A 17,892-nucleotide genomic window follows, 5' to 3' on the forward strand; every position below is an offset into this window, starting at 1 on the left:
CCGGTCATCTATAGCAGACACCAATAGTCATTTAAAATGTGTCATTGACTCAAAAAATGTCTTTGGTTTTTCATTTTGGACAGGAAAACTGATTCAAAACTGACCTTTTTAAAATATTTTCCTTCCGACAGCAGAAGGAAAATCAATTATTTGCTCAAGTCCGTGTGTATTAATAGGGTGGGGGGAGGGAGGGAAGCAAAGGGTGGGGGTAATGATGAATTAACATAGCAAACCTGGCTTTTAGCAAGGGTTTGACAGCGAATGCCCCCCAGGAGCATTCTGGGGAATTTGTCAGGCTCTAAACTCTGAAATGGGCATCCGAGCAGCAATTGTCCCTAGTCACCATTTCAGAGTCCAACCTAATATGAGAATTGCTGAAGTGCATGGCATCGTTGCCTAAACATTACTCACCAGCATTAAAACCTTTGCTTTGTCCAGTGGAACCTGGAAATTGTCCAATATGTTCTTGACCATCACCTATTGGCACATTAACTATTTACATATGTCTTTTCTCTCTCTTGTAAATACTTACTCTTCTCTTGCAAATTAGCCTGTGAAATGAATACCACTGCTCATTCTATTGCTCTGTTTTGTTCCCATTCTAGGAACAGTGCAGTGTCTTAAGCTATAGCCCCAGCTAGTTTAAGAAGATCGGTATGGAGAAACTCGGGAGTACAAAAGGAAGTGCCATACTCTGGTACTATCTTAAGCGTTTTAAGGCAGTGGTGTTGTAGCAGTGTTGATCACAGGATATTAGAGAGATAAAGTGGGTGACACAGTATCTTCTATTGGGCTAACTTCTATTATTGAGGGAAATGCACTTACACAGAGTTCGTACACAGGCGTTAAATATCACACAGACTTGATGCTAGCCCTCCGCATTGGGCTTAATTTCCACCTGGTGAGGGAGGCTTCTAAGAAACTCAAAATGGAGCAGTTATTGAGATTCGTTGGTACCCACAGCTCAACAGTCTAGGGAGAGAAGGAGAAGATTGCTACTGTCTCCTGGGTTGGCGCATGGATGCTTCATTCCTTCCAATGGGCACCAGTCAGTTCATAGTCAATTTCATTGTCAAATTCTAATACCCCAAGCAGACCCTGCAAAGTCTGAGGCGCAAATGCTGGATTGCAGGGTTGGTTTGTTTCACAAAGACTCTTGCAGAAATGTTCCCTTTCCCCCACTGAACATTTTGACTCTTTCTTGTAAGTTATTTTTTGCAGAACCTGAAACAGTGGCTGACTTTTACTAGACATTGTCCCATTCAGGTTTCAAATAACCAATAGAATTGTTTTAAAGCCATCCTACCCCGATAAACTGTGATTGCAGAGAGCACGTTGCAGGGATAGCATGACCATGAATGACCATAGCTGTTGCATCCTAGGAGACAAGGTGCTGATGTACATTTTGCATAGGCTGCATGTATCAGAAGAGCCCTGGTGGAATCCCCACTCGGAGGGAATTACGATAGTAAAGCCTCTTATGTTCTTGGTGCTTTGTCTGGAAGGCTGGGCACAATGAACCCGGAAGAAAACATGATCCTTACGCAGCATGAGTTGCAATCCCAGTCCAGGAACAGGTGAGTATGAATTAAGAAAAAGTGCTAGTCTTGCAAGCCCTGAGTCTTTGATTTTCTGGGTCAAAATTTTAAAGCTAGTGCAATAGAGCACCTGCAAAAGGAGGGCTCTTAAGAAACCTTGCTTTTGTGCATGCAAACTGAGGATTTTATAGGTGTAATGAGTGCATGCACATCTCTGAGGGGACAGCTATGTCCAGATTTGAAATGCAAGCCCTGTTTAACATGGCTTTGCCTTTGTGGCTTGTATTTCATCCCTTAAAAAAACCCTCAGCTTATATGTAAGCAAAGTACAACATTCCCAGTTCTCCAAGCCTTCTACGGGTCTTGTGCATGCTTTGGACTAGAGCAATGTGAAGGGAGCTACTCTGCTTCCCTGCAATATTACAAACTTTCAAGTAGATGCTGCAACATATTCCTCTGCCCATTTCCATTCCATGCATGAGATGGGATTTTGGGCATCAGTCAGAAATGCAGTTTCTCTCTCCCTTTTCCACATCCTGCCCTTTTTTATACTTGAATTTAGTGCAGGTGAAAGGGGCTAATGCTTTGTAGACTATCTTTTTGTCCACGTACTAGGTGCAAGATGGACAGTGGAAGGCTGTGCCTAGCACTAGCAATGTACCGCAATCCTGAGCCGCAAGGAGCACTGAGAGGGGAACTCCAAGTGGTGCAGTTCATTTGGTCTGTGGTCTCTTTGCTAAGACTGCCAAGAAGTGGGAGATTTTTATGGTGCTGATGGCTGTTAGAAATGAGCTGAGGACTAACCGCCTCATCCCCAGACAAAAAAAGGTTATTTCCCAGCAATGCCACTCATCCTATTGTAAATTTGACCTGGATCCTACAACCACTTAAATTCCACTACAGTATTCACTTGCAAAAAGTGTTCATAGTGTTGGAGTCTAGAGGTTAAGGTCTTCAGGGCAGCAATAGTCTTTCCTAGGTGTTTGTACAGCACCCATCACAATGGGGCCTTAAGCCTGAGCGGAGACTTCAGGGTTCCTATAAAATAAAAAGGATGTTTCATTTACTGTTTGAGCAAGGTGACGGGCTCTTTGTCCCATTTGTGGTCCTGAGCCATCTTATCCTTTTGGGGCACACTTAAAGGCTGTTTGAATAGCACTGCAACAATGAAATTTCTTCTCTCCAATTATTATGCATATCCTGTGGAGTCTGAGATGGCAGTGGAATCTGTTTCCATGTAACCCCCCACTGCAACACATTCTGGTGAATGAATTCAGGGGGAGATTTGCAGATGGTACTCATCAAATACTGTAGTAAGTAGCAGTTGTAACAATTTAAGGTGGGGATATATGTTATGTTGATCAGTCATAAAATACAAGTTGCAGTTATTGTGCATACCCACTCTGATTACTTAAGATATTTCAGGTTAGGCTCAGTGTTTGGGGCTTGACTATAAAATAGGCCAATCTAAGTCATGGAGCTAATCATTTTCAATATTTTATTAAAAATGTACATTAAAATATATAGTTGGGTAAACAGATTAAATGAGAGCTGGCCAACAAAAGACAAGTGTTCTTGGCTTGTTGTGGAAAAACTCTAGATAAAATTCTAGGTGCATTTCCCTATTTGATGGACACATTGATACACTGGGCTGCTTGCTGTTGGTGATGCTGATCAGGATGGTTCTCTTTTCCAAACATAGGTGCTAAGCTGCATCCCAGGCCAGAACTGGCTGACAGTTGATTTAATCTTGCAATCCTCTGTGTGCAACAAGCAGCTGTGGAGAAGCATTGGTGCACACTGAGGCTATGTCTAGACTACAGAGGTTTGTCGGAAAAATGGCCATTTTTCCAAGAAAACTTGAGTTACGTCCACACTCACGTTCTTTTGACAGTAAATTGAAAGAACAAAGGGGGTTTTGTGGCATTGCTAATCTTCATTCTACGAGGAATAAGTCTTTTTGTGAAAGAGCTCTTTCGCAAAAAGGCACGTGTGGACGGGGAAGAGGAAAAAGCACAGGTGCCCTTGTGGCCATTCTGTCCATAGCAATCACTGCTTACATCCGAGATAGTGTCCAGACTGAATGGATGCTCTCTTTTGAAAAAGTGCATTGCTTTTCTGATGTGCTTTTGCAGTGTTGGCGCTCTCTTTTGCAACAAGCTTTTTCAGAAAGTCTCTTCTGAAAAAAGCTTCTTGCACAAGAAGCCTGTAATCTAGATGTAGCCTGAATGTGCGCGCACAAACTTGTGTGTAAGCGTCTCTGTGCACACACTCCCCTTGTCTGTTTTGTGATACATGTGTATGCTTTGGAAATACAACCTAGGAGCTGGTGGTCTAAAATACGGCCCTACATGCCCATTCCAAGCATCTTAAGGCTTCTAAGTCCTATACACCTTGGGCCAGAAAGGACTGTGTTCTAATTCTGGGTCTCAAGGTGAGGTTCCATCTTGAAAGGAGTGTGGTCCAAGAAACAATTATGAGCCTGACCCTGAAAGGCTGCAGAAAGACAGATCTCACTTTGGCAAGGCAGGCTTGCTGATTTCTGAGCAAGGAAAAGTCCTGCAAATGTTTGATTTAACTGTGTGTGGGGGAGCTGGGCCAGCCTGTCTATCCTTCCTCCTTCACCAGGACTGCAACAACAATCATACCTGCTACATCCTATGGAAACACCTCCCCAAGGCTAACAGCTGGGGCCAGAAGAGGCAGCAGCAGGGCTCTTGTTGGAACAGGGAAGGACAAACGTAGCTTGTGACACTGCTGCCCTGCCTGAGTCCTGTACAAAGGCTGAGCCAAGCGCTGCAGTAACATTTCTATCAGGGCAACTCCCAGGAGCCTGAGGTGGTACAGAGGGAGCAGAGGGGCTCAGCCCTGGCCGAGCAGGCAGGGGCTGAAATCCTGGCACCGGGGCAGCTGCTGGCAGAACTCCCCCTGCTGCAGCGGGGCCTGGCTAGTCCCCAGCCCAGCCCCCGGGGCAGGTGGGCGCCTCGCTCCCCTGGATCGTCCAGGGCCAGAGGCTTTGCCTGTGGGGAGGGTGAATCCAGGGGCTGGCCCCGGCCTAGCAACCGGGAGGCGGGGCTCTTGGGCGCGAGCAGCTGCACCCCCGGGGCAGGGGGCTCCCCGCGCGGGGCCTGTGACTGGCAGCGGCGGATCCCGAGCTCACCTGTTGTCCCTGCGCTGCGCCGCCGGGGGCTGGGCGCCCGCTCCTCCCCCCCCGCTGCTGGCCTCAGTCACTTCCGGAGCGGGCCGGGCCGAGCCGAGCCGAGCCGGGCCGGGGGGATGGCGGCGGCCGCGGCGCTGGAGGAGGAGGCGGGTCAGCAGAGCACCCTGGGCGCCTACTCGCCCGTGGACTACATGAGCATCACCAGCTTCCCGCGCCTGCCCGAGGAGGAGGCGGCGGCCGGGGGCTGCCTGCGCTCCAGGAAGGAGGAGGACGCGTTCCTGGGAGAGCAGGACACCGGTGAGAGGAGCCGCCCGCAGCCTCCCCCGCGCCCCGCCGAGCATCCTCCCCGGCCCCCCTCCCGCCGGCCCGCAGCCCCTGCACCAAGCCACGCGCCCCTGGCTCTCCTGCCTGCCGCTGCCGGCCAAGCCAGGCGGGGACTCCCGGCCGCTGCCCCCTGCCCCTCCTTCTGACCCCTTCGGTCCCCAGATCCTTCCCGCATTGCTGCCTCCTCCCTCCCTCCCTCCTCACTGCTGCCTCCCTCCATCCCCCCTCACTGCTGCCTCCCTCCATCCCTCCCTCCATCCCTCCTCACTGCTGCCTCCCTCCATCCCTCCCTCCATCCCTCCTCACTGCTGCCTCCCTCCATCCCTCCCTCCATCCCCCCTCACTGCTGCCTCCCTCCATCCCCCCCTCACTGCTGCCTCCCTCCATCCCTCCCTCCATCCCTCCTCACTGCTGCCTCCCTCCATCCCTCCCTCCATCCCTCCTCACTGCTGCCTCCCTCCATCCCTCCCTCCATCCCTCCTCACTGCTGCCTCCCTCCATCCCCCCTCACTGCTGCCTCCCTCCATCCCCCCTCACTGCTGCCTCCCTCCATCCCCCCCTCACTGCTGCCTCCCTCCATCCCTCCCTCAATCCCTCCTCACTGCTGCCTCCCTCCATCCCTCCCTCCATCCCTCCTCACTGCTGCCTCCCTCCATCCCTCCCTCCATCCCCCCTCACTGCTGCCTCCCTCCATCCCCCCTCACTGCTGCCTCCCTCCATCCCTCCCTCCATCCCCCCTCACTGCTGCCTCCCTCCATCCCCCCTCACTGCTGCCTCCCTCCATCCCTCCCTCCATCCCCCCTCACTGCTGCCTCCCTCCATCCCCCCTCACTGCTGCCTCCCTCCATCCCTCCCTCCATCCCCCCTCACTGCTGCCTCCCTCCATCCCTCCCTCCATCCCTCCTCACTGCTGCCTCCCTCCATCCCTCCTCACTGCTGCCTCCCTCCATCCCCCCTCACTGCTGCCTCCCTCCCTCCATCCCAGTCTCCCCACACTGCTGCCTCCCTCCATCCCCCCCTCACTGCTGCCTTCCTCCCTCTCTCCCCATCCCCATCACTGCTGCCTTCCTCCCACTCTCCCCCCCCCCCGCTGTCTCCCTCCCTCCATCCCCCACCCCTTCTTCCCTGCTTCCTCCCTCCTCTCTCACCCCTTTCTGGGCCTGGCTCCCAAAGACTCCTGCACACCCATGTCAGCTGCTCCAAAGCCCTGTGTCACCCAGGCTGCCCCAGCTCTCACTGGCCCCCTCCGTTGGCCAGCTCTAGTGCCACTCAGGATTCCCTCTGGGAGCTTTGGGGGAAGAGGGTTGGGCATTCTTCACTCTGCTGTGGCATGCAGCTGGCTGGTCTTTCCCCTGACCTGCAACCTGCCAAAGGGACCACTCCTTCCTTCCCATCTGTTCACACAGAACTGGGGGCCCTGCAATGGCTGGGCTGATGCTCTTCCTTCACCTTGCAGAAGCAGACTGGGCTGGCCAGCCAGGGCCTGTGGGAATCCCGCTCCTTTGGGGGCAGGATTTCCCTGTGAAGTGTGGAATCCCCTCATGTGGGAAGGGAAGCCCTTAGAACACAGACTAACCCCTGCAGCAGGCGGGCCCTCCCCCCCTTGCCCCAGTGCTAGCCAGGACGTGGCAGATACTGCCCAGATCCACCCACCCCAGTGACCACTTCTTTTGATGTGACAGGTTGAAGGAGAGCTTGGTCTGGTAGTGCAGAGAGGACTGGCCCATGATCCAGGCTGGATCCTTGGAAATGATTTGGGGTCATAATTAAAACATAGTTATATCCCATTATTCATTTCCCCCCAAAGTACCACACTTAGGCAACTGAACCTGGCACTTTAGCCTTTTCTTGGGAAACACCCCACATGTTACCCTTCCCTCTACTCCCCTCACTTTCCCAGCCTCTCCAATTAGTTAATTCCTGCCCTGCATTATCCCTTCATCCCAGCATCCTCAAACTGTGCATTGGTCCATCTCCCCCTCTCACTGATCACTCAGAATGCCACTGCCCTTTTTAGTTGCAGTTATTAGTATTCCCTATTACTAATAACTCAGGAAGCTCTTCCTAAGATATTGTGTCATCATCTTTACCATCCGCTGCCCAGTTTCCCACTTTAATTTGCTGGGGTCTCCCAGCTAGCATAGAATCCTAGGGCTGGAAGAGATCTCCAGAGGTCATCAAGTCTAGCCCCCCTCCTCCCTTCCCCCCCCCCCCTCCCCGTCTAAAGCAGGACCAACTAAATCATCCCAACCAGGGCTTTGTCAAGCTGAGACTTAAAAACCTCTAGGGATGGAGATTCCACCACCTCCCTAGGGAACATATCCCAGCACTTCCCCACCCTCCTCGGGAAACAGTTTTTCCTAATATCCAACCTAGACCTCCCCCACTGTAACTTGAGATCATTGCTCCTTGTTCTGCCATCCGTCACTACTGAGAACAGCCTTTCTCCATCCTCTTTGGAACCTCCCTTCAGGAAGTTGAAGGCTGCTATCAAATCCCCCCTCACTCTTCGCTTCTGTAGACTAAACAAACTCAAATCCCTCAGCCTCTCCTCATAGGTCATGCACTCCAGCCCCCTAATCATTTTGGTCGCCCTCCACTGGACCCTCTCCAATGCGTCCACATCCTTTCTCTAGTGGGGGGCCCAGAACTGGACACAATACTCCAGATGTGGCCTCACCAGAGCCAAATAAAGGGGAATAATCACTTCTCTAGATCTGCTGGCAATGCTCCTCCTAATGCACCCTAATATGCCATTAGTCTTCTTGGCTACAAGGGTGCCCTGTTAACTCGTATCCAGCTTCTCATCCACTGTAACCCCCAGGTCCTTTTCTGCAGAACTGCTACTTAGCCGGTCCCCAGCCTGTAACAATGCTTGGGATTCTTCCCTCCCAACTGCAGGACTCTGCACTTGTCCTTATTGAAGCTCATCAGATTTTTTTTGGCCCAATCCTTTAATCTGCCTATTCCTACCCTCCAATGTATCTACCTCTCCCCCTAGCTTAGCGTCCTCTTCAAACTTGCTGAGGGTGCAATCCATCCCCTCATCCAGGTCATTAATAAAGATATTGAACAAAACCAGCCCTAGAACAGATCCTTGGGGCACTCTGCTAGAAACTGACAACTAACCTGACATCAAGCCGTTGATCACTACCTGTTGGGCCTGACAATCTAGCCAGCTTTCTATCCACCTTACAATCCATTTATCCAATCCATACTTCCTTAACTTGCTGTCAAGAATATTGAGGGAGACCGTATCAGAAGCCTTGCTAAAGTCAATATATATCACATCCACTGACTTCCCCACGTCCACAGCCAGTTACCTCAGCATAGAAGCTAATCAGATTGGTAGGTCAGGACTTGCCCTTGCTGAGTCCATGCTGACTATTCCTGATCACTTTCCCTTCTTCCAAGTGCTTCAAAATGGATTCCTTGAGGATCCCCTCCATGATTTTTCCAGGGACTGAGGTAAGGCTGACTGGTCTGTAGTTCCCTGGATTGTCCTTCGCTTTTTAAAGATAGGCTCTACATTTGCCTTGTTCCAATCATCCGTGATCTCTCCTGATCTCCAAAGATAATGGCCAAAGGCTCTGGAATGACATTTGCCAACTCCCTCACTAGCCACAGATGCATTAAATCTGGACCGTTGGATGTGTGTACGTCTAGCTTTCCTAAATAGTTCTATCCTTTTTGTTCTCCACCGAGGGCTGCCCACCTTCTTCCCATACTGTGTTGCCTAGTGCAGTAGTCTGGGAGCTGACCTTGTCTGTGCAGACAGAGGCAAAAAAAGCACTGAGTACTTCAGCTTTTCCCACATCATCTGTCACTAGGTTACCTCTCTCATCCAGTAAGGGCCCCACACCCTCTCTGACCACCCTCTTCTTGCTAACATGCCTGTAGAAACCTTTCTTGTTACCCTTCACATCCCTGGCTAGCTGCAATTCCACGAGGTGTAACAGTTAACTCGAACTAAGGACTTAGTTTGTGTTAACGTTTGACTGCCGCGTGTAGCTGTGGGCAGTTAGTTCGGACTAAGGGGATTTAAAAATGGCACCCGGATGGGAAGATGCAAATAAAGCCCGGGATATTTAAATCCCAAGCTTCATTTGCAACTTTGAATGCCTACAATAGCCTCCTTAGTTCGAACTGGACTCCTTCCTCCTTCATGTTAGCATCCCCGGGGATCCTGCCCATCAGTTCTCTGAGGGAGTCAAAGTCTGCTCTTCTGAAGTCCAGGGGGTGTATTTTGCTACTCTCCTTTCTTCCTTTGGTCAGGATCCTGAAATCTACCACCTCATGATCACTGCTTCCCAGGTTGTCACCCACCTCTACTTCCCCCACTAGTTCCTCCCTGTTTGTGAGCAGCAGGTCAAGCTGTGCATGACCCCTAGTTGGTTCCTTCAGCACTTGTACCAAGAAGTTATCCCAACAATCTCCAAAAACTTCCTGGATTGTCTGTGTACTGCTGTATTGGTAGCATGAACACTCAGTCTGGTTTGTAAGTGCAATACCAGCTGCAAAGAAACCTAGATAGTTGCAAAAAAGCCATGGATTGTACCTGTCAGAAGTATGGTCTTAAGAAGATTAACTAGGGTTTACATTACTCTGGGTAAATCCTTTACAAATTGTTTCTTCACAGATGCTCAAAGCCATATTTTTCTCCAGTGGATCCAAATTGTCTCCCTCCACCTGACCCTGTGCCACCTTTGTGCCTAACACTTGCCCCCCTCCCCAACTCCAACTCATGTCCAAGTGAAAACTAGTGGTATGGAGACTGTAGGTTAGATTCATCCCCAGTGTAACTCTGTAGAGAGGTCTATAAGCTCTGATATTAGTAGATTTACACTAAGGATTAATTTGGACCCAAGTCTATTAATTCCATCCTGATATGACAATGATCCATGTAACTTGCTGTTGCTCCACTCTTTCAGACCGGCAAAGTATTTGGTTCCCTGTGACTGAGAACAAATACCTGTGCATGCATATCTCTTCAAAGCAAGGATTGTTTTGTATGGCTCCCAGTCAGGCCTTTGACCCATTGGCTTTGAGGACTGATAGCTAATTTGGAAGTGGTCACAGTTTTCACCTCCTCATTTCCTTGATTATATTCTAATAAATGATTAAGATTTTTCATCATCAGTTTTCATTTCATGCCATTTTCAGGCCTAGAAATGTCCCCTTAGGTACTTTACTTTGGTCTCTGTGGGTAAGATTTTTCAAAAGTTTTAGGTATTTCATTGTGTATACAAAATGCTAGCACAGTTTCATGCCTCACATATCGGTGAGGTCCCACGGGGACTGATACTATTCAATATTTTCATTCATGACTTGGATGATGGAGAGGAGAGTTATGCTGATAAAATTTGCAGATGATACTAAGCTGGCAGAGGTTGCTAGCACTTTGGAGGACAGAATTCAACATGACCTTGACAAGATGGAGAACTGGTCTGAAGTCAGCAAGGTGAAGTTCAATAAAGACAAATGGAAAGTGCTATGCTTAGGAAAGTAACGTGACAGATACAGCTAAAATGGGGAACAAGTGGCTGGGCAGTAATACTGCAGAAAAAGATCTGGGGGTTACAGTGGGTCACGTATGCCATATGAGCCAGCCACCGCAGGGATGCAGCTGTGGAAAAGGCTAATGTCATTGTGGGGGGTGTTAACAGGAGCATCAGAGGTAAGACGAGAGAGGTCATTGACCTGCTCCACTCAGCACTGGTGACAGCTGGACTTCTACGTCCTGTTTGGATGCCACACTTAAGGGAAGATATGAACAAAGTGGACAGAGATCAGAGAGGAGCAACCAAAATGACAAAGGTTTAGAAAACCTGACTGCTGAGGGAAAGTTAAAAGATCTGGGCATGTTTAATCTTGAGAAAGGAAGATTGTAGGGGACCTGATCCCTTTCTTCAAATAAACTAAGGGTTTCATGGTGATCTGTTGTTCTGCGGGGCCACTGAAGGATGAGAATTAATCAGCTTAACTTCAGCAAGGGATGTTAAGGGAAACATTCTAACTCAAAGGTAGGTAAGTTGTGGTGTAGGCTTCCAAGAGAGGTTGTGGACCAGATTAGACAAACACCTGCCAGGGATGGTCTAGGTATACTTGGTCTGGCCTCAGCACAGGGGGCTGGCCTAGGTGACCTCTTGAGGTCCCTTCTAGCCCTATAGTTGTATGATCTGATGTGTGCAGCTATCCTGGTGGTGAATGCAATTCTGGCTATTTTTGTGTGCATAGTTACTAAGTTCCTCACCATGCTGCAGTGGTTTCATACAGAAATCTGTTACACAGTTGCATAGCTGACATATTTGAATGTTTCATGTTCCTACTCCTCTATTCCAGTGTATAAATAAAGATACAAAAGCTTACATGAATGGGCCATTAAATGGCTTCAAAAATCTACTTGTGCACTGATCAGTGCTGAGTGGCATTCAGAAGTTGAAGGTGAATGTAGGAAGAGGAAGCCTGGTGTAACCACCCATTAGCCCAGGGATTCTCAAACTGGGGGTCATCGTAGGTGCTGGAAGAAGGGGTGCTGGAGACAGTACTGCACACCCCCTAACTTGTAGTGGTTTTCATCATGAACAGAGTGTACAGTTGGCAAATTGAGGAAGATGGCAACCTAGGTCTTTCTGTCCAATATAAGCTCTCAATTAATAACCAATTGTATTCCCTGTGGCTGTGAAGAGTGCCTCCCAGTAAGAATCAGCTGGAACCTGACCAAGGGTACGTCTAAACTACATGGCTCCGTCGACAGAGCCATGTAGATTTGTTTGTTTGGCAAAGGGAAATGAAGCAGCGATTTAAATAATCGTGGCTTCATTTAAATTTACATGGCTGCCGCGCTGAGCCGACAAACAGCTGATCAGCTGTTTGTCGGCTCAGCGCGGCAGCCATGTAAATTTAAATGAAGCTGCGATTATTTAAATCGCGGCTTCATTTCCCTTTGCCTACAACCCTCATCTACATGGCTCCATTGATGGAGCCATGTAGTTTAGACACAGCCATAGTGCTGTCTTTCTGAGCTTATAGACAAGCCACTTGAGTGCTGGGAGTAAGGAGGATTGGATTTGAGTGGTGGTATTTACGTGGCCTCCCCTTACCATGCCTCCCCTTACCATCTCTGCAGCACTTCATAGCCACAAATGTGTTTATCTTCACAACATCTCTGGGAGACAGGGCACTGTAGCTATCCCCCTTTCTTAGATGGGCAAGTCATTTGGCCTCAATAATTCCCTAAGTCCAAACAGGAAGTCCATGATAGAGCAGGAAATTGCGTCCAGTGTGTGGGCTTCTCTCTCTCAGGCTGGTGTTCCTAGCTCTGCTATGGACTTTCTGTGTGATGTGGCTGTCCCATGGTCATACCTCTATGGTTTGGTTTCCCCATCTCTGCAGAAGGGCTAAAGAAGTGGTTCTCAAACATTTTGTATTGGCAACCTCTCTCACACAGCCTCTGAGCATGACCCTCCTCTGCCCCCCCCCCCCATTATAAATTAAAAACACATTCAACAAACTTAGCAGCTGAAGAGCTGAATCAATTAAGCTCTCTAAGGTTGTCTCAGTCCCAGGGCTGGCCCTTAAGAACAATGGTGCTTTTGGCAAACTTCTAATTTGGCATCCTTTCTTTGGAGGAGTGAGGCTAGAGGTGACCTGGGGTAAGGGTGGTGCTAGGCTGGAGGGGCTCAGAGCCATCAGCCACACACAAGGTTGGACTTGGGGCTGAAAACTCACAATGCCTGTGTAACTACCTCAGGAGACCTTGAGGGGTCATGACCAATTTGTGTAGTGGGGGTGCTAAAACAACTGAACCAAACTATCCACCTTGTCTATGATAGAAACCACTTCAAATTAGGGAATGTGGAGCAAATGCCTCCAGCACCCCTAGTTCCAGCACCTATGGTCATGACCCCCGTCTGAGCACCCCTGGGCTAATGGGTGGTTACACCAGGCTTTCTCTTCCTGCATTCACCTTCGATTTCCTCTGAACGTGGGCTCCTCGTGCACCTTGCCGAGTGACCAATTCTGCAGCCTGACTCCCTCTCGCCCACTCATGGCAGTTCCCACCAGTTACTGAAATTCCCTTTGCTGACAAGTGCTCACACATCCCTTTTTCAGCTGCAATCTCCCCCTCCCCCCCCCCCACACACACATTGAGCTGCCTACTTCTACCCCACCAATCCTGCACTGCTACTGCCCAGGTTGTCAAAGTGTGCCTGGGCTCTCAAGGAACTAATGGCCCATCCCAGTGTAGCTGTCTGCTGTGAAAGCCGCCATGGGCAGGTGTCTCCCGAGCGCTGGGCAGTGTGTGGGCAGGAGCAGGGAGAGTGCTGAGGTCTGGGTTTTACTGGGGAAAGAATGTGATGAGCTCTGTTGTTCCAACTGCAGTGTGGCTGAGGTCTAATGTTCAGTCTTCAAGGCTGTTTCCAGAGCTCTATAGTAGCACAAGAGAAGCATGGATTTTGCATAGAGATTCCTGTTGCTTTGACTCTCTCAGGCCATGTCTATACTTACCCGTGGATCGACACTCCGGAGGTCAATCTTCTGGCGTTCAATTTAGTGGGTCTAGTAAGGACCCGCTAAATTGAACACTGGGGGCGCCCCCATCGACGTCAGGACTCCTCCTCATGAGGGGTAAGGGAATCAGACAGGAGCATTTCTCCTGTTGACCTCCTACTGTGGGGACAGCACCAAAATGTGAAGTAAAGTACATCGACTGCAGCTGTGCAATGAACGGAGCTGGAGTTGTGTATCTCAGTTCGGACATGCCCCCTATTGTAGATTTGGCCTAAGTAAGAGAGCATCTGTTTATGTCATTTGATTGTCTTGTTGTAGGCAAAGAGAGAAGCCTGAGTGCTGGCTGGAGCCAGGGAATCTGCACAATTTGCCCTCCCCTTTTGCCCCAGCTCTGCAAGGGTAATTGCCTCTCCCGCTAGTCCAGCTGTGAGACCTCACATGCTGTTCAGCTTGTGCACTGCACTCCTGAGCTGTGCTCTTCTACTGCCATTCATGGCAGCCAACACGTGGCTCTGCCAAAGCACCCCAGTCCTGACCTGCTGCACCCCGGCACATGAGTTCCAGTCTTGGTTCTCCTCCCATTGCCCCAGGCAGCCGCAGCCTACCCACCTCGGTCCGGAATTGCCCCGAAGGAGCTGCTGGTGAGCGGAGGCAGGCAGCTGTGCTGCAGTGCATGGGGTTTCTCAGCTATCGACCTGTGCCCACTGGGCACTCTGATGTGAATAGGAAGCAGGTTCTGGGGACGAGGGGAGGCAGGAGAGCAGCCCGGCTCTCTGGAGGTGAACTGCAGCAGGAGGGGTTTGACTGAGCTACTGCCCCATTTGGAACCATTAACGAGCCGTGTTGTGGCTAGCCCTGTGCTTAGACCTTCCGGCTCTGGTGCCCAGCTCCATCGGACAGGCCAACCCAAGCACCACCTTGCATGGGCCAAACAGCTTCTGCCTTTTCCATAAGATTTAAGGCCACCTATATTGCTTTATAGCCCGGGGTGAAAGTAACTTACCGGTACTGTCCTGTCACAATCTGCCCCTTCTGGGGGTGGAGGGAGGGGAGAAGCGCAGGGCAGGAGGTGAGTGGTTTGCAATATGACAACGCCTGTAAAAAATGTAAATGTGGGGTGGAATGTGGGGGGCTCGGAGCAGAGGGTTGGGATGTGTGGGGGTGCAGGAGTCAGGTCAGGGGGCTAGAGATGTGGGGATTGCAGGCACCAGGGTTGGGTAGTATGAGGGGCTCAGGGCAGGGGGCCGGATTGGCAGTGTATAGGGTAGAGTTTGGGATGGGAGGCTCGGGGTTGGAGCAGTCCTTCGTGGCCTTGCCCTGCATTGCTCCTGTTCCCAACCAAATGGGAGCTGTGGGGGCAGTGCTACTAGGCACAGGATTGGAGCTAAGGGTGCTGGACATCACTGGGGTCCTGGATGTCAGCCCCACATGCCCAGGGCTCTCCAGCCGCCAGCCCTGCTCCACCCCTGGGATTCTGGCTGCCTGTTCCATGTGCCTGGAGCTCTCCTGGCTTCCAGCCCCACATGTCTGGGGTCTCAGCTGCCAGCCTCAACTTTGGGGTAGGGGCAGGATTAAGGCCTCGCCCCCAGATGGCCAATTTCTTTCTGTTGTGTCGTACTGGGGCACACTGGCTTAACTTCACCTCTGTTTATTGTTTATCTTGGTTTGCATGTGTTTGGATGGAGACAACCCATGTTCCATGTTGTCTACTTAAAACCAAAGACATGAGAGCATAAAACAGGCATCAGAATGATAGAAAACAAGCAAAATGATGTAAACTTGACAACAAAGCACTACTGAATCGACTATTAGCATATGGTGTTGAAGCAGGCAGGGGCTTTATGAAATACTCTGCCAGGCCGGAGGCTGGGCACCCCACACGGGGGAACATGGTGCTTTAATACGCTGGTAAATAAATGCTGTAGGCCAAGCCTGGTCTCTCTTGCTCTGCCCTACATTACTCCACAGTAAGTGGGATTGATGTACAATGTCCTTTACTGACTCCCATTGCACGTGCTCCTGGTTCGTGGCAGTGCAACTGAGATTAGAATTGGGGCCCATCCTGAGTCCAGTGAAGCTGCACCTGTTTTGTCCATATCTCAGTTTGCTCAAGTGGTTTTAAACGTCAGAAATGAGGCAGGGCCTGGAAACTCGTAAGAGACCTGCCTTCGGCGGGAGCACATGGAAGGAGGCTGGGAGTGATACTAAGAAGCTGATCAGGGCCTTTTATCTCTACCTGTTCAATTTGACTTAGTAAGTGAGCCCAGCCCAGTAGCGGGGCAGGGAAATGCGTCCTCCGTACAGGATGTGCAGGGACAGAAACACTAGCCCTGGGCAGTTCCTGCTGCCCTGACAAGTGGGGCTGAAGATGGAGCAGAGACCAGGCTGCGGGCTGGACCAGCCCCCTCGTAGCTGACTGAGTTAGTTACTGAACAGAGCTGTGGCGTATGATTGCTCCATATTTTATTAGTCAAAGGCTCCCGTTGGGATGAGGGCCCTCGCTGTGCTAGGCGCTGTCCAGTCAGACAGGGAGACCAGCCTGTAGCAGGCAGAAGCGTCCATGTGAAATAAGAGGGCAGAGGGTCACAGCTGGGCACATTTGGGGTTTAAAACGCTTTCCAGGAAACCTCTTCAGCCCATTTTCTCTTCCCTCTTAGGTTGCCCCTGCCAACCTGCTTTGGCATTGCTAGCCGGGTTCCTCTTGCCCCAGTCTGCCCCTCCCCCTTCCACAGAAACAGCTTTAGGCTCCAGAGGGCGGGGGGGAAGCCAGAGTTACAGCCTGACACAAAGTATCTCAGGGCTCCCGGCCAGTCCACCGGGGCAGGGTGCAGAGACCCCTCATGGCCACCCCTTTCCCTGCAGTGACTGGTGGCAGCTCTGCACAGCCTCTCCCTGCCGGGTAGGTGCAGCTCCGCGGGTTAATTAAAATGACTGCTAGACGCAGATGGTGCTTGGCTGCAGGAGGCCTGCTGAGCATGCATTAAAAACAAGAGCCAATACTTTCACTGGTGACCCATCAAATCCTGTTAAAATGCAGCCTTTTAACCATAGGGCAAGAGAATTGCTCTCCCCTTGCATCCCCAATCCCCCCCCACCCCACATTTTCTTTGCTCTAGGGGCTGCCAGCCAGTTCCCTTCTGCAGAACACCTCCTGTGGCTCTGATGCTGGTTTTTGCACATCCTAGCATCCTCCAGGCTGGGATGCTGCCCAGGAACTTTGTGCCTGCTACACAGTCACTCTCCAAAGGCATCTCTGAGCGTGACTCGCCTCTCACCCTAGTGCAAATCACAAATCCTGTTTGCATCAGTGGTGAGCACCTGGTGTAAAGGGGAGGAGAATCTGACCCTACTTATAATCATTATTATTAATAATAATACTAAGCAGTACTCACCTGCATTCACCAGGCGTATTTCTTGCTGCTTTTTGCAACAGTCAGCAACTCCCAATCTTGTAGAGAGATGGAAAAATAAGGGACGTCCCTGGTTGCGAGAGGCTGTTGGCAGCTTAGCTGAGCTCAGATGGTGCCAGCATGTGCAAGTGAAAAGGAATTTGCTTCACCTGTACAAGAGAGGAAGTGCAAGGAGGACAGCTATATGGGCTCTAATACTTACCGCCCTGGAGCGGCAAAGGAACAAGGGAGCACTGACTGGTCCTACTCAATGCCAGGCAGTGTAAACGCTGTTTGTCAGCACTTTAGTCAGCAAAATACTTCCACCCCCGAGCAGCAGGATCAGCATTGTGTACAGAAGTGTGCTCCTCCTGACTATGAGCTCTTGACACTGCCACTTGCTGCAGCAAAACTTGTTTGGGGGGAGGAGTTTAAGCACCTGTGAACAACAAAAGTTTTGTCATTCAATTGGCAGAGTAGACAAAGCCTGAGATGACATTGATAATCTGATTGGGTGTGACAGGACCTTGCAATCAATCTTAGCCAATCACTGGGTAGGACATAGAGGGAAAAAAAGGGCAGCCAATGATGACTAAGTGGTAAATAATGTGGCCAGCCTTGGGATGGTGTAAACTTTCCTTTGGGACATGCTCATGACCTCAGCTCCGCTCCCTGGAGTGTGCTTGAGGAGGGAAGGCTGGCGACAACACACCTCTGGTCAGTGTGAATACTAATCTCTACGTAGGATTTGAAGTAGGATTTAATAGCAGCCGAGTCAGACCCATGTCCCGTGTGGCTATTAACTCCTAGGAGTAATGCCATCTGTGCAGGCTTTTCTCAGAGCCATCAACGGAAAATAATGGCTGAAGAAAACACGGACTTGAAGACCATTTTGCGAGAAGGTAAATTGTTTCCCAAGTCACTTAGAAGAGGCGTGCACTTTGCTGTTGTGGTCTTACTCTGCCAG

At 50.4% G+C, this 17,892-nt stretch overlaps 1 protein-coding gene and 1 long non-coding RNA gene across 3 annotated transcripts in view; one reads left to right on the forward strand and one right to left on the reverse strand.

Moving 5' to 3' along the window:
• The first annotated feature begins 4,428 nt into the window (after nucleotides 1–4,428).
• GGT7 (gamma-glutamyltransferase 7) overlaps nucleotides 4,429–17,892 on the forward strand; it is a 47,766-nt gene continuing 34,302 nt past the window's right edge. Inside the window, exon 1 of one of the 2 annotated variants that reach the window (XM_075901415.1) lies at nucleotides 4,429–4,995. In XM_075901415.1, the coding sequence (XP_075757530.1) occupies nucleotides 4,815–4,995 (181 nt within the window). In that variant the 5' untranslated portion in view covers nucleotides 4,429–4,814. Of the gene's footprint in view, nucleotides 4,996–17,545; nucleotides 17,828–17,892 lie in introns of those variants that run through there. The other variant, XM_006126677.4, reaches the window with a different exon arrangement.
• The window catches only part of LOC142818872 (uncharacterized), a 47,444-nt gene continuing 46,206 nt past the window's right edge, over nucleotides 16,655–17,892 (reverse strand). The window contains exon 4 of the long non-coding RNA XR_012896572.1: nucleotides 16,655–17,095. This is a non-coding gene — a long non-coding RNA (uncharacterized LOC142818872). The remainder of the gene's footprint in view (nucleotides 17,096–17,892) is intronic.

Source organism: Pelodiscus sinensis, chromosome 18, assembly GCF_049634645.1.
Source record: "Pelodiscus sinensis isolate JC-2024 chromosome 18, ASM4963464v1, whole genome shotgun sequence".
Classification (NCBI taxonomy): Eukaryota; Metazoa; Chordata; order Testudines; family Trionychidae; genus Pelodiscus; species Pelodiscus sinensis.